The sequence below is a fragment of the Chiloscyllium punctatum genome, chromosome 33, assembly GCF_047496795.1.
Source record: "Chiloscyllium punctatum isolate Juve2018m chromosome 33, sChiPun1.3, whole genome shotgun sequence".
Classification (NCBI taxonomy): Eukaryota; Metazoa; Chordata; class Chondrichthyes; order Orectolobiformes; family Hemiscylliidae; genus Chiloscyllium; species Chiloscyllium punctatum.
Window position 1 is genome coordinate 5342353 of NC_092771.1, and position 16887 is coordinate 5359239.

Sequence of the window (16887 nt, forward strand, 5' to 3'; positions counted from 1 at the left end):
CATCTACATGAGGGTATCTCTGACAGTACAACACTCCCCACAGTATTGCAGTGAAATATCAGCCTGGGTTGGATGCTAGTAAATCAGAATGACACTTGAATTCATAAATTTCTCACTCCCTTTCTGCAGTGTCAACGCATCCACTGTGCTTTTCTCCAGATTAGACCTCACACTGTGTTAATACCATGGTCTTTTCCTTCCTTCAAAGTTATTTGCAAAAAGCCTAGCAATTATGCTTATACTTTATCTAAGTATCGCTTCTCCCATACTGGAGTTGGGGTCCATTCAGCATTTTCTGTTCCTTGAAAGCAGTTAACTGAAGAGGAATCAAACCTGAATCCTTGTGGTTTGAGCAGTTCAGCTATCTCCTGTCAAGGTCAGATGTGTAATTGAGAGAACTCATCATAAGAGATTGTTTGCAACAGATGATGTGAAGTGGATCTGTTTATTTTAAAACAATGGGATCCACTCCTGGTGGGTCCTAGTTTGTTATTGTATATCATTGGGGTACAGTACTTGTGGGGACAAATCTATATAACACTGGGGTACGGTATTGGAGGAGACAGATCTGTCACTGTATAACACTGTGATATAGTACCGGTGTGGACAGATTTGTCACTGTAGAACACTGAAGTCCGAGTTCTAATGGATACAGTCCATTGCTTTATAACACTGGATAAAGTACAGCTGGTTCATCACTACATAACACTTGGATCCAATGTTTCTGCTGTATAATACTGAGGGGACAGCACGGCTGGGTAGAGGTTTTCAGTAGGATATTGTACTCATCAACACAGGTCCATTGATTTATAACATTTGATTTGTTTTAGTGAATATTGGTTTTGCTGACTGTATCAGCATTTATTGTGCAACTTGTATTGCACTAGAGAAGGTGGTGGTGTGCTGCCTTCTTGAACAACTGCAATCCAGTTGCTGTGGGTAAACCCACCATGTTCTTAGGAGTGGAGTGCCAAGATTTTGACTCAGTGACACTGAATGAATGTCAATATATTTCCAAGTCAGAATGGTAAATGATTTAGACAGGAACTTGCAAGTGGTGGTATTCCAAATATCTGCTGCCTTTGATGTTCTAACTGGTGGTGGTTGTAGATTTGGAAGGTGCTGCCTAAGGAGAATTTCTGCAATGTGTCTTGTAAATGGTACACATTACTGACGACTGAGCATCAGTGGTGAAGGAAGTGAACGTTTGTAGATGTGGTGCCAGTTAAGCAGTCTACTTTGTCCTGGATGGTGCTAAGCTTCTTGAATGTTGTTGGAGCTCATCCACCCAAGTAGGGAGTATTCCATCACATTTCTGACTTATGCCTTTGTAAGTGGAAGACAGGCTTTAGGGACTCAGGAAGTGAGCTACTCATTGCAGAACCTCCAGCCTTTAACCCACTCTTGTAGCCATAACCTTTCTAAATGCAGTCCAGTTTCTGGTCAATGGTAACCTGTAAGATATTGATTCGGAGGAACTGAACATCGATAATGTCTTTGAATATCAAGGAGTGTTTTGTTAGATTCTCTCTTGTTGGCAAAGGCCATTGTTTGTTAATTGTGTGGCACATATGTTACCTGTCATTTGTTAGCCCAAGTCAGGATATTTATCTAAGTCTTGCGGTTTTGGACATGGACTGCTTCAGTATCTGAGGAGATACACATGATGCTGAACATTGTGCAATCATCCGGAGCTGAATGGACTGACTCCAACATGCACAACCATCTTCCTTTCTGCTCAGTATACTAAAACACCATGATACCTCACTGGAACCAGATGAGAGCAGTCCCATCCAGCTAGACTGTATTTTGTTTTATCAGTGGAAAAATATGCTTTACTTATCGAAAGAAATCTTTATGTTCATGTACTGTTAAGGAAGCCGTTCAGATCTATACTATCTTTACTTATAGAAAACAAATTAAGTCTTGATGTTCACCATTCTCTCCTTACAATCAACCTCTTGGCATTTAGCTGGGCATGAGCAGGGCCCAATTACTGAATGGAACCCCATTATTCTTTGGCAGGGGAACCTTGCACAGTGGTCTTTCCCCACCGTGCCTTGGCAGCAGCTGTCCCAAGCTTTAGTACATCCCTCAGCACATAGTCCTGGACCTTAGAATGTGCCAGTCAGAGTCAACTCCTTTAACTGGAAGACCAGCAAGTTTCAGGCAGACCAAAGAGGGTCTTTCATCGAGTAGATAGTCCTCCAAGCACAGTTGATGTTTGTTTCAGCATGCATCCTGAGGAACAGATTGTAGAATATAGGTCAGGTGAATTGGCCATGCTAAATTGCCCGTAGTGTTAGGTAAAGGGGTAAATGTAGGAGAATGGGTGGGTTGCGCTTCGGCGGGTCGGTGTGGACTTGTTGGGCCGAAAGGCCTGTTTCCATGCTGTAAGTAATCTAATCTAATATAATACAATGTCCCGGAGCTGTTCAGGATGAACCTCAACAAACACCACTGCATTCCTCTCCAGGCTTCCTCTGCACATTCCAGAAGGAGGTCTGTGACAGTCTCACCCCCTCCAAAGCTGCTTCGAGGGCAGCGTGTGGTGGCGCAGAGAGTCCGGGCACACATAAAGGATCTCACAGGCAGAGCTCTTTTCACCATCAGCCAAGCAATGTCCCGGAGCTTGTTTGAAAATTCTGACAATGAGGCATTCTAGCAAATGACTTTGGCAGTCTGCCCAGGGAACCGCTCCACAGGATCTACACTCTCCTTTTCCCGAAGGGTCCCAAGGATGCTATGAGCTGACAGCTTTCTGATGAACTTGTGGTCAAATATGTTTTCCTTCCCAAATTTATCCACGAAGGACAGGTAATACACTCCTCCCGCGAGGAGGTTGAGCAATTCATCAACTTCACCAACACATTCCATCTCGACCTTAAATTCACCTGGACCATCTCTGACAACTCCCTCCCCTTCCATCTCCATTAATGAGGACCGACTTGACACTGACATTTTTTACAAACCCACCAACTCCCACAGCAACCTGGATTACACCTCTTCCCACCTTCTGCAAAAAATGCCATCGCGTATTCCCAATTCCTCCACCTCTGTTGTATCTATTCCTAGGAGGACCAGTTCAACCACAGAACACACCAGATGGCCTCCTTCTTTAGAGACCGCAATTTCCCTTCCCATGTGGTTGAAGACACCCTCTAACACATCTTGTCCACATCCCACCCTTCCGCCCTCAAACGCCACCCCTCCAACCGTAACAAGGACAGAACCCCACAGGTCCTCACCTTCCACTCTACCAAACTTCGCATACACCACATCATCCGGCGACATTTCCACCATCTCCAAATGGACCCCACCACCAGGGATTTCCCTCCCCACCCCTTTCCGCAAAGACCGTTCCCTCCGTGACTACTTGGTCAGGTCCACGACCCCCAACAACCCACCCTCCCTTTCTGGCACCCTCCCCTGCCACCGCAGGAATTCCAAAACCTGCTCCCACACCTCCTCCCTCACCTCCATCCAAGGCCCTAAAGGAGCCTTCCACATCCATCAAAGTTTTACATGCACATCCACCAATATCATTTATTGTATCCGTCGTTTCTGATGCGGTCGCCTCTATATTGGGGAGCCTCCTAGCAGAGCGCTTTAGGGAACATCTCCGGGACACCCACACCAATCAACCCCACCGCCCTGTGGCCCAACATTTCAACTCCCCCTCCCACTCTGCTGAGGACATGCAGGTCCTGGGCCTCCTCCACCGCCTCACTCCCTCACCACCCGACGCCTGGAGAAGAACGCCTCATCGTCTGCCTCAGAACACTTCAACCCCATGGCATCAATGTGGATTTCACCAGTTTCCTCATTTCCCCTTCCCCAACCTCACCCCAGCTCCAACCTTCCAGCTCAGCACCGCCCTCATGACCTGTACTACCTGCCTATCTTCCTTTCCACCTATCCACTCCACCCTCCTTCTCTGACCTATCACCTCCATCCCCACCCCCCGTTCACCTATTGTACTCTATACTACTTTCTCCCCACCCCCACCTCTTTTATCTCTCCACTCTGCAAGCACCCTGCCTCTATTCCTGATGAAGGGCTTTTGCCAGAAACATTGATTTTCCTGCTTCTCGGATGCTGCCTGACCTGCTGTGCTTTTCCAGCACCACTCTAATCTCAACTCTGGTTTCCAGCATCTGCAGTCCTTGTTTTTACCTAGGTAATACACAACAGGCCAACTACTTGGAGCATTCTGTGGTAGTGAGACTAGGCCCATCCGAGAGGGCTGGAGATGGACGCTATGTTCATCCTGTCAAAAGCCTACTGACAGCTCAGCTGGAATGTGGAGGAATAGCTCTTCTTTGTCATACTGACACCATTGTCACTGCTCCATTTTTGTCCTTTTGAAAGTTTATCATTAAACTATTCAAACCAGTCTGTCCAGAAGTGAAAAGCGTTGATAGGCTCATTGTATAGATGACATGATTTGGAGATGCCAGTGTTGGACTGGGGTGTACAAAGTTAAAAATCACACAACACCAGGTTATTATACATGTGTCACACACTCATCTATGCAAAGTTAAAAATCACACAACACCAGGTTATAGTCCCAACGCGTCGCTCCGAAAGCTAGTGTGCTTCCAATTAAACCTATTGGACTATAACCTGGTGTTGTGTGATTTTTAACTTTGCATAGATGAGTGTGTGACACATGTATAATAAATTCTTTTCTGAGCACTCGAAAATGCAAACTTCTCAGTGGCTGAGTCAAATACCACCTCCCAACTCCACAATTCAAACACAGTACTGCTTGGCTTGTACTGAAACAATCGCAGACCATCATGATGCAGAACAACTATTTCTACTGCCTGTGAGTTCAGAGCTGTATGGTCTAATCATCTCCATAACATTCTGCTTTCCCAGGTACAAGTGAAAAATGTCCTAGGAGAAAGTGAGGGCTGCAGATGCTGGAGATCAGAGCTGAAAATGTGTTGCTGGAAAAGCACAGCAGGTCAGGCAGCATCCAAGGAGCAGGAGAATCAACGTTTCGGGCATGAGCCCTTCTTCAGGAATGAGGAAAGTGTGCCAAGCAGGCTAAGATAAAAGGTAGGGAGGAGGGACTTAGGGGAGGGGCGTTGGAAATGCGATAGGTGGAAGGAGGTTAAGGTGAGGGTGATAGGCCGGAGTGGGGGTGGGGGCGGAGAGGTCAGGAAGAAGATTGCAGGTTAGGAAGGTGGTGCTGAGTTCGAGGGTTGGGACTGAGACAAGGTGGGGTGAGGGGAAATGAGGAAACTGGAGAAATCTGAGTTCATCCCTTGTGGTTGGAGGGTTCCTAGGCGGAAGATGAGGCGCTCTTCCTCCAGCCGTCGTATTGCTATGATCTGGCGAAACAACTTAAAATAAATTAATCTGGTTTATTCTAGAAGTTTTCAAGTATCCTTCTTTACATCAACACCGAACTTTAATTCTGAAAGGAGGATGTTGCCAGAGTTGGAAGATTTGAGCTATAGGGAGAGGCTGAACAGGCTGGGGCTCTTTTCCCTGGAGCATCAGAGGCTGAGGGGTGACCTTATAGAGGTTTATAAAACCATGAGGGGCATGGACAAGGTAAACAGACAAGGTCTTTTCCCTGGGGTGGGGGAATCCAGAACTAGAGGGCATAGGTTTAGGGTGAGAGGGGAAAGATATAAAAGGGACCTAAGGGGTAACTTTTTCACGCAGAGGGTGGTATGTATATGGAATGAGCTGCCAGAGGATGTGGTAGAGGTTGGTACAATTGCAACGTTTAAAATGCATCTGGATGGGTATATGAATAGGAAGGGTTTAGAGGAATATGAGCTGAGTGCTGGCAGGTGGGACTAGATTGGGTTGGGATACCTGGTTGGCATGGACGGGTTGGACCAAAGGGTCTGTTTCCATGCTATACATCTCCATGACTCTAAGTAGATAGTCATTTGTGGGGCGAGGGAACTCTGTATACTCACTGCTAAGCCTTTTGCAACGACAGAAAATCCACCACTCAGAGGAACCAGTAAAGTCTGCTTAGAAATAATCCCCATGTGCCTACTGTCCACATATTCATGCATGCAGATCTGAGCAGGCACAATCAGGTGAATTATCAGTGAGATGTGGTTGCAAGTTCCTTTTGCATTCTATTTCAGGAAATACAGACTTACAATTTTATGGAACCTTTCAGGTCCTCAGGATATCTGAAAGCACTGACAGCCAGTGATGTACTTTTTGAAGTTTACTCACTGTTGTAGTGTAGGAAACATAGCAGCCAAATGGTGCACAGCAAACTTTGCACAAAAAGCAATGTGAAAATCAGCAATGCTTTTGTTTTAGGGATGTTAGTTCACATGAGGGAGAATTCCGCTGCTATTCCTCTTACCAGGTGTCTCATCTGGAAGATAGCACTTTCACCAGTGTGGCACTCCCTTTGTACTTGCTGGCAGCAGACATCTCAATGCACTGGAGCAATACCACCAACACTCTCTGCACAAAATCCTGCAAATCCACTGGAAGAAAGTTCCAAGAACAGGAGTCCTCAACCAGGGCAACATCCCCAGCATCGAGGCACTGACTACCTTTGATTGGCTACAACAGGCTAGGCACATCATCCACATCACCATCACGAGACTCCCCAAGCAGGTGCTCTACTCCCGGGTGGACAGAAGAAGCACCTCAGTGATACATTGGCGAAGTACTGCATTCCCACAGACACCTGGGAATCCAACACCATCCAAAATGGAGGAGGAGCATTCAAGAAGGTTTCAAGGAGGTGCTGTCAGGAAAAGAAATGGAAGCCATGCGAAAACAGTGAAAGGAATGCACTGCCACACCAATGCCCCACCCACTCCTTCCTGAGACCATCACCTGTCACAAGTGTAACTGAGCCTGTAGTAGCCACATATAGCCACCAATGGACTCACTCTGATAGTGGAAGAGAGTCATCGTCGTCAACAAGGGACTGCCAATGATGGTGAGTACTTGCTGAAATGCTTGTAGTTCATTGTGACTCTGAAGCATTCATCCAGGCTGTCAAGGAGTGTGAGTTCCCACTGTCAGCTGTATTGCATGGAGAGTCAAGTGTCAGATCCACCCCTCCCTCAACTAAGCTTCTTGTCAGAGCACAGCAGTTCAGGCAGCATCCAAGGAGCTTCGAAATCGACGTTTCGGGCAAAACCCGAAACGTCGATTTCGAAGCTACTTGGATGCTGCCTGAACTGCTGTGCTCTTCCAGCACCACTAATCCAGAATCTGGTTTCCAGCATCTGGAGTCATTGTTTTTATCTCTAAGCTTCTTGTCAGCACTGCCCTCTGCTTTGCCACTTCTGGGCTGTGCCAGAGGACACAGATGAGATGAAGGGTTTCAAAACACAAAATGGGAGAGGCTAAAGCTCAATTTAACACTCAAGATCCATTTCCCTAATTTCTCAATAACCAATCATTGGAAGAACTCATTTCCCTTTAAGGTGAAGGCACAAATAAATACATTATAATTTAAGACTCTGATGAAATCTAGTTTCAATATAGGAGAAAGTGAGAACTGCAGATGTTGGAGATCAGAGTCAAAACATGTGGTGCTGAAAAAGCACAGCCAGTCAGGCAGCATCCGAGGAGCAAAACAGTTGACATTTCGAGTATAAGCTCTTCATCAGGAAGGTGGGTCAGGAGGGGACTCAAAAGAGCTGAGAGATAAATGGGAGGGGGATGGGGCTGGGAGGGAGGTAGCTTGGAATGCAATAGGTAGACAAAGTGGGGGGCTGATGGTGATAGATCCAAGCAGAGGGTGGAGCGGATAGGTGGGAAGGAAGATGGACAGGTTGGACAATTCAAGACAGCAGTACCGGGTTGGAGGGTTGGATCTGGGATGAGGTGGGAGGAGGGGAGATTATGAAACTGGTGAAATTGACATTGATCCCCTGTGGTTGGAGGATCTCAAGGCAGAAGATGAGCTGTTCTTCCTCCAGACATCTGGGTGCCTAAGATTAGGCAGTGGGGCAGTGGAAGAGGCCCAGGCCTTGCATGTCCTTGGTGGAGTGGGAGGAAGAGTTGAAGTGTTCGGCCACAGGGTGGCGGGTTTAATTGGTGCATGTGACCCAGAGATGTTCTCTGAAACCTTCCGCAAGTTGGCGTCCTGTCTCCCCAATGTAGAGGAGACCACATTGAGAACTGTGCACACAGTAGATGAGGTGTTTGGATGTGCAGAAAAAGCTCTGCCGGATGTGGAAGGATCCTTTGGGGCCTTGGATGGAGGTGGGGGGAAGGTGTGAGTGTCTCATTGAACGTTCTAAGCCACAGTATTTATTCTGGTCAATAGAGTTGGAGTAATGAGTCCAATAAACATAGATTGCACACATCTTAACAATCTGTGCATCTACCTGGAGTTCACACAGCCCCTATGTAATACACAACAGCTTCCCACAGTCCGACCCTTTTCTCTGATATAGCAAACCCATATAGTTCCTTCGACAGGATGTAAATTCAATCCATTTACTCCCCTTGTTTAATGTAATGAATTATTCACTCCATACATTTTCAGTGGTACACACTGCTTAGTGTGCACAACTCTCTCACAGTGTGATACACTGCTCCTTATGTAACATATCTAGCGGTTTTCAGCGCAACAAATTCTCAAACAATACTGCTTATCTCTACGGCCTATCTGATATAAACCTCGGTTCACTCTGTACAGCTATTTTGCTTGCCCACTTTGAGCAGGACAAGATCATCACAGAGATTATTAATACAATGAATGTCCTTGGACATTTAGTTGAACAAATAACAGATATATATCAACGGAGCAGGAAAGATAAGATTGAGGTTTAAGGCAGTTTCTTTTCTGTACCTAGCAATTATGAACTGGCACAAACTCATTTATGGTGAGGTCCCAACTTGAGAGGACCAACAAAAGTTGATCATACCAATGCGAACCTCAACATTTTTTGAGATCTGCTATAATTGAGTGGTAAGCTTACCTTTCTGAACATGAATGATATCTGGGAAATTGGACAGTAGGCCTTGGTACAGGGAAAGTGTGTCCAACATATGGAACAGATCATTCTTGGGCTGTTCTGCAAACAACTCTCCAATGGCTTCATACGTTTTACCAGTGTTGGAAATGGCCTTGTTCAGAGGGACTGCAAGATGTGGTTGATCCAATTCAAATGCCTGACTTATTGAATTAAAAGCATTGCCTAATTTCTGAAATTCCTTCCTGAAGCCTCCAACATGTTTGCGGCAGAGGTCTGTGGCCACATTGGTCAGTTGCAGCACACTGTCATCCATCCTCTTGGAGAAGGTTTTGAACGTGTCCACCCTCTCCTCCACATCCTGAAGATCCTGATGCTCCTGTGGGATTTGGATGGTCAGGAAAGAATTGGCACCGACTAATTCATCTTTCTCCATCCGTCTTTTTCCCTGTTTCCAGGCCCTGTCATCTGTGCAAGTTAGGAAGTGTTGAAATCCCTCGTATTGGGAAAGCACTGGATGGCTTGTCATGTGGTCCATCCACAGAATCAAGCGTCTCTTGCGTTTCTCAATGAAATCATCTTCAAATCGGCCAGTCGCCTGTTTCTCTGGCAGATGTGGCACAGAGATGACAGAGAACTTGTGCAGTAGCCTGTTGTGTAGCCAGTCAAAGTGTTTGTAGCGACGATAAACAGGGTTGTTGGTTTGACTAGGCGTCAGCTTGTAGGAGATGTAACTCTTGATGCCTTTAAACTTGGTTTGCTTGGTGGGTTCCTCAATGGTACAGGTAAAGGGGTGAGGGCTCTCGCTCCACTGAGGCCCATCAGGGCTCATCACCACACCATAGGTTTCTGAAGTCTTAAAGACAGCAGGTACCTCACCCAGAATGAATGCCTCTCCTCCAGATCTAACAAAACTTGAGAAACGATTGAAGTTCTTGCCCACAGCACTGCTTTTAGTGCTAAGCCTGCTGGCAGTGCTGTCCTGCCTCTCCACTGATGGCTTTTGCCTGTACGTCACGTTGGGATATGGGGAGACTGTATATGGATGGAGATGATTGTGGCCATTGGTGTTACTGGACACACCAGGTTCATCGAACACAGTGGAAGAGTCATCCCAGTCATCCCAATCATCATCATCATCTTCCTCATAGCTGCCCTGTTGGTAGGAGGAGGCTGAACTGGGGGAATAAATTGCAGAGTGATTCCCTGGTGAGTGGTGAGTGAAAGTGGAATTGGAAGTGTATGGTAAGGGTGTGCTGGGCTTGAGAATTTCCACATAAGAAGCTGGAAAGAGGCCTTTTTCTCCTCGACTGTTCTGGCCTTCCAGCCAACCATCCAAAGACTTCTCGTTAAAAACCAGCAGCTGCTCGTTTTCGTGGATGCTGATCTCCTCGGGGTTCTCACTCTGAAAGCTGTAAAGAGCTTTGGCTTTGATGGAAGCCATGGTCCAAGGATGGGGAAGGGGGCTGCAGCAGTATCTCCTCGGGGATCTGGCAGCTGGAGGTGGGTGCGGACTATCGCTTCAACTCACTCCTCCCCAGCTCGGCTTTCTCCAGTCGGGAAAAGGACGGCGGGCGGCTAGTTCGCAGCTCCTACCGACTCCCCTGCTCCGAGTACATTGTTCAGCTCGGTAGTTTGTTCCTTGCGTCCAAGTCCCAGCTGTAAGCTGTGTCCCGGGAGTCTGTGACCTCTCAAGCGATGGCTGCGGCCAAACTCCTCTTTGTTATGATGAGCTCCCGTACTTTGACGCGCAGCAAAAGTTTTGCAGCTTGCAAAAGAAGTTCGCGACTGCCCTCTAGGTATTGGATATTGGACACTCCAAGGAAACACATCCCATTGATCCTTCTAAAGTGCCGGGATCAAGGCAGGCACTGACTGCTGCGGTTTGGTCCGGTCAACACCCCCTCCCTCCGTCCATGGTAACTAACCAACCAGTGTAAGGGTTTTGTGGGTTATTTGACCATTGGGCTCCGGCCAAATTAGAGCACAGTGACACGAGGAGGCCAGTCAGCTCCTCAACATTGTGCACAATGATCATGGTTGACATGGGGTGGGGGGAAGAACAGGGAACAGGGGATAGAAAAAGATTCTGAAATTTAGCGCATTTTATCTTTCCAACTAACGTGCAGAGATTTTATGCAAACAAACACAGAGTGTACTGGAGAGCACAGCGAGTGTTTGAAACGTTAAAATGAAACAAGTGACTGCAGATGTTGGAAATCTGAAACAAAAAATAGAGATTGCTGGAGAAACTCAACAAGTATGGCTGCATCTGTTACACTCTCTACACGTGCTGCTTGACTAAGTTTCTCGGCAATTTAACATAGAACATAGCACAGCACAGAACAGGCTCTTCAGCCCACGATGTTGTGCCGACCATTGATCCTCTTGTATGCACCCTCAAATTTCTGTGACCATATGCATGTCCAGCAGTCTCTCAAATGTCCCCAATGACCTTGCCTCCACAACTGCTGCTGGCAACATATTCCATGCTCTCACAACTCTCTGTGTAAAGAACCCGCCTCTGACATCCCCTCTATCCTTTCCTCCAACCAGCTTAAAACTATGACCCCTCGTGTTAGCCATTTCTGGCCTGGGAAATAGTCTCTGGCTATCAACTCTAACTATGCCTCTCATTATCTTGTATACCTCAAAAGCTTCTGTTTTTGTTTCAGATTTCCAACATCTGCAGACATTTATTTCATTTTAATGTTTCAAACAATAACAGGAATTGCTGGAGAAACCGCTGAGATTCTTTATCTTTATTTCAGTCATTTTAGTGCTGTATGGACAATTATATCACCTCCATCAAACTATACCTTATGTCATGGAACTGGTGTCAAAGTATAGACAAGGTGTATGAGAATAAAAATATTCACTGTCCCTATTTCTGGCAGAAGCAGCGACATTCCAGTGAAAATAAAAACGAGCATCTCTGGTCTGATCTTTTCCTCATACTGGCCATCCAATCATATCTGAGAAAGTGAGGACTGCAGGTGCTGGAGATCAGAGTCCAGAGTGTGGTGCTGGAAAAGCACAGCAGGTCAGGCAGCATCCGAGGGGCTGATGAACAGCTTATGCCTGAAACATTGATTCTCCTGCCCTCGGATGCTGCCTGACCTGCACACCATCCAATTATATCCAAGTACATTCCAAATGATCTTCACCACATAAAAGTGACTGCTTCAAACCTAGTCTCAATGAAGTTCTACACTGTCAAACTTGCTCACAGACATTTCAACTATCTTTAAAAAAACAATTAAACTTGTGATCGCTTTATTCATAAATACAACTGGACATGCCATACATATGTAAACATTCCATTTCTCTGCGTATCGAAACAGAGTAATCATTCCTATTTACAGGTTGGTGCGATTACATTGAGCTGAGGCGTCAGCAGAGCCCAAATGACTGCGTGGGCCCCCTGCTCTTCTTTAGGCAGGCCGGTCTTTCCCCACCGCGCCTTGACAGCAGCTGCCCAAGCTTCAGCGCGTTCCTCAACATGTAGTCCTGGACCTTGGAATGTGCCAGTCTGCAACACTCAGTTGGGGTCAACTCCTTCAGCTGGAAGATCAACAGGTTTCGGACTGCCCACAGAGTGTCTTTCACCAAGTTGATGATCCTCCAGGCACATTTGATGTTTGTCTCGGTGTGCGTCCTGGGGAACAGGCCGTAGAGCAGGGAGTCCCGCGTCACGGGGCTGCTCAGGATGAACCTTGACAAACACCACTGCATTCCTCTCAAGACTTCCTCTGCATAGGCACATTCCAGAAGGAGGTGTGTGACAGTTTCGTCCCCCCTGCAGCTGCTTCGAGGGCAGCGTGCGGTGCGGCAGAGAGTCCGGGCGTACATAAAGGATCTCACAGGCAGAGCCCTTCTCACCACCAGCCAAGCCATGTCTTGGTGCTTGTTGGAAAGATCTGGTGATGAGGCATTCTGCCAAATGGCTTTGACAGTCTGCTCAGGGAACCGCTCGACAGGATCCGCCCTCTCCTTTTCCCGAAGGGTCTCAAGGACACTACGTGCTGACCACTTGTGGTCAAAGGTGTTTTTCTTCATAAATTTCTCCACGAAGGACAGGTGATACGGAACGGTCCAACTACTCGGAGCGTTCCGCAGCAGCGAGGCCAGGCCCATCCTTCACAACACCGGGGACAGGTAGAACCTCAGTACGTAGTGACACTTGGTGTTTGCGTACCGGGGATCTACGCACAGCTTGATGCAGCCACACACAAAGGTGGCCATCAGGGTGAGGGTGGCATTGGCGTGTTTTTTCCCCCATTGCACCATTATTTGTACATTATGTCTCTTCTGACCCGGTCCATCTTTGATCTCCACATGAAGTGGAAGATGGCCCGGGTGACTTGTGATCGCTTCTCAGCCTTTTGGCTAAAATCAAGTGTCTGTTCTTATCAGGACGGGGGTCGAGTTGCGAGTCATCAGAGCTAGTGGAGATCATCGCTGGATCATGATCGGACGTTGGAGGATTGTTTGGTTGTGCTGACCTGCTATTGATGGATCTTCATGCTGGCTACGGCCTAACGCAAATTCAGGAACCAGCCAACCTCAGAGCTATGGCCTCAACAGCTGCCCGCACCCCGGGCCAGGGCGTTCGCAACACAGTCAGGGTGACTGTCAAGAAGATGGAGGACCGTACACCCGTTGATCGGACGGTGTTTGTCAAGAAGATTTTGCTTGAGTACTGTGAGTTCGCTGCAGTGGATGTGTACTGCCTGCAGGATTTCCCTGGGGCAGGCTACTTTGACGTCACCTTCAGGAGCGTGAAGCAATGCGAGCAGCTTCTGAAGGTCTTCAAGGAAAAGGAAGGGTAGCCGCTGTTCTCCATCTTGTCGGCGGTCCCATTGTGTGTGCTTCATGCACAGAGGAGTCGGGTTGTTACGATCCACATGTACAACCCCTATGTTCCAGCAACCGATGTCCTGACGTTCCTGAGAAGGTATGTGCAGGTTGAGAGAGAAAGCACCGACGTGGTTGACCCTTTCAGGATCTGGACCAGCAAACGACAGGTCAAGGTAACCCTGAGCATTGATGCCATTGGGAACATCCTCCACCCACCCTCCAGCTTTGCTATCGGAGGGAGCAGAGGGTACCTGACGTACACAGGGTAGCCAAAAGTGTGCCGAACCTGCAGGAGGTCAGGCCACATGGCGGCGGAATGCAAGGTCACGATCTGTCGGAACTGCAAGAATGAGGGCCACACGACCAAAGAACGCAAGGAGGCCAAAAACTGCAGTCTGTGCGGGAAGGTGGGCCATGTGTACAAGGCCTGCCCAAGCCGAGGGGCCACCACCTACGTGCAGATGGCCGGAGGTGGGCCGCAAAAGGACAGCAAGGCACCACTAACCAGCAAGGGAACAGTGTCTGGGGGCATGCAAAAGGAAGGACAGGCCGGAGCAGAGCAGATGTCAGCTACTGGAGAGGTACAGCGGCCGAGCGAAGCTCCGACAGGACAGATGGAGGAGGAGGAGAAGGGAAAGAAGGAGGTAGAGGAATGGATCCTGGTACAAAACAGGAGGAAGAAAACCCGCCAGGCCGCTAAAACCTCCCAGAAAAGGGGGAAACAGCAGCTGCACGGGGAAGACACGGACAGCTCTTCGGAGGGTGAGGATGGGCGCAAGGAGGGTCGTCACTAATAGAAGAGACAGAGCGCTGCGGGAGAAAGGAGGGCAGCACCTGCCAAACAAGGGATGAACCTCCTGAGGCAATGGGAAACGACCACCCCCCACCAGGTGAAAGCCAGGAGGGCCCCACCGCCACACAGCTCCAGGTCACTGGGAGCAACGACCCTCTGACAGCCCCACTGTCAGATATAGAAGCAGACAGCGTGGACCCTGGTCCCGGCCCAATGACACCGGAGCGGGCAAATGGACCAAGTGAGGAGCTGGACAGCTACCTCAGCCCTGCGAGGGTCCAGCAGTTCATGTTCACCATAGGGATGCAGACAGCTACCCCAGAGGAGCAGGACCAGCGGCAAATGGACACGGGTAACCTCACAACTTGTTAAAAATGGGGATAAGAATTGCAAGTATTAATGTGCGCAGCATAAAATCTGCTGCGCGATGTGTTTCAACGCTGGCCTTCCTCGCCAATGTTAAAGCCGATGTCCTGTTTCTGCACGAGTGTGGGATACCACACCTCAGCAGTTACAGGAGATGGTCGAGCTTGTGGGCCCATGGGCCGTCAGTTTGGTTGGGGGGCAACAATAACCGCTCCTCAGGCCTGGGTATTCTGTTGCAAGGAGGCAACTTCACCATCTCTGAGGTTAAGGAGGTGGTGGGTGGGCGCCTCCTTGTTGCTGATGTTACATACAGAAACGCTCCTCTGAGACTAATCAATGTGTATGCCCCAGCGGGTAAGAGTGAACGGTTGGCCGTCCTACAACAGCTTCCACTGTTGCTGGCTACGTCCAGGCCAGTCATTCTGGCTGGAGACTTCAACTGTATCATTGATGCAGATGGACGATCCGGCAGGGGGGACAGTAAACAGGATGCCACGTCCACAGCCCTGATGGAAACAGTCGAAGATGCCAAGCTGCACAACGTCTTCAGCACTCCTGCAGATGGAACGCAGCGCAGATACACCTGGTCACGGGCAGACGGGTTTATCCGCTCAAGGATAGATTACGTGTTTGTGTCCCGAACGTTCTCGGTCAGAACCACCAACGTCTTCTCTGACCACTGCCTCCTGCTGGCCGACTGTCACCTACAGGACAAGCAGCGGGCTGGTAAGGGAACGTGGAAACTGAACACTAAGCTGTTGACCCTGGGAAACATCGAGGAGCTCAAGAGGGACTACGCAGGTTGGAGAACCGTGAAGCCCCTCTTTGAGTCTCCAGCGGACTGGTGGGAAACAGTAAAAGGGAACATCAAGAGGTTCTTCATCCTCAAAGGTGCTCAGGAGGTGAGAGAGAGGTGGGGAAAACTGTCCCAGCTCCAGGAAAGTATGCAAAACCTGCACTTGCTGCAGACGTTGGGGGTTGACGTCACGGAGGACCTCAAGGTGGTGAAGGGCCAGCAAGCCTCCCTCTTTGCCTCGGAGGCCTCCAAGATAATCTTCCGGTCCAGGGTCTGCTCGGTGGAGCAGGGCGAGACGTGCTCACATTTCCTCTTCCAGAAGGTGCACAAAGAGAGCTCCGTGCTCAGAAGCCTGAAGGAAGATGGCTTGGTAACATCATCTCAGGCTGACGTCATGAGGATCAGTAAATCCTTCTATGCCAGTCTGTATGACTCGAAGCCAACCGACAGCGCGGCCTCCCAGTCGTTCCTGTCCTCTATCACGGAGGTCTTAGATGACAGAACACGGGAGAGGCTGGACCAACCGCTACCTCTGGATGAGCTGACCAAGGCCCTAGAATCCTTCGAAAAGAATAAAACTCCCAGAAGCGAAGGCTTACCGGTCGAGATCTATTCTGCTCTGTGGGACTTGATTGGCCAGGACCTGCTAGAGGTCTATGTCAGTATGCTTCAGGCAGGTACCATGAGTGAATCCATGAGGAAAGGCATCATCACCCTCATCTACAAGCAGAAGGGGGACAGGGAGGAAATTAGAAATTGGAGACCAATCTCACTGTTAAACACAGACTACAAAATCTTGTCAAAGGTCATCGCCAACCAGGTCAGGTCTGCTCTGGGATTGGTGATTCACCTTGACCAAACCTGTGCTGTACCGGGCAGGAAGATCTCTGAGAGTCTTGCACTCCTCAGGGATACGATCGCCTACGTGCAGGACAGGGCGTGGACACCTGCCTCATTAACCTGGACCAGGAGAAAGCCTTTGACAGGATATCGCATACATATATGAGGAATGTCCTCTCCAAAATGGGCTTTGGGGAGGGAATCGGTAATTGGATCAGACTGCTCTGCACCAACATTGTCAGTGCAGTCTCAATTCATGGGTGGGAATCAGATAGCTTCCCTGTCAGATCTGGAGT

General features: G+C 48.5%; 1 protein-coding gene across 1 annotated transcript in view; it reads right to left on the reverse strand.

Moving 5' to 3' along the window:
* snx33 (sorting nexin 33) overlaps positions 1-10708 on the reverse strand; it is a 33810-nt gene extending 23102 nt beyond the window's left edge. Inside the window, exon 1 of the mRNA XM_072552796.1 lies at positions 8943-10708. Within this exon, the coding sequence (XP_072408897.1) occupies positions 8943-10380 (1438 nt within the window). The 5' untranslated portion in view covers positions 10381-10708. The remainder of the gene's footprint in view (positions 1-8942) is intronic.
* Between the last annotated feature and the right edge of the window lie 6179 nt (positions 10709-16887).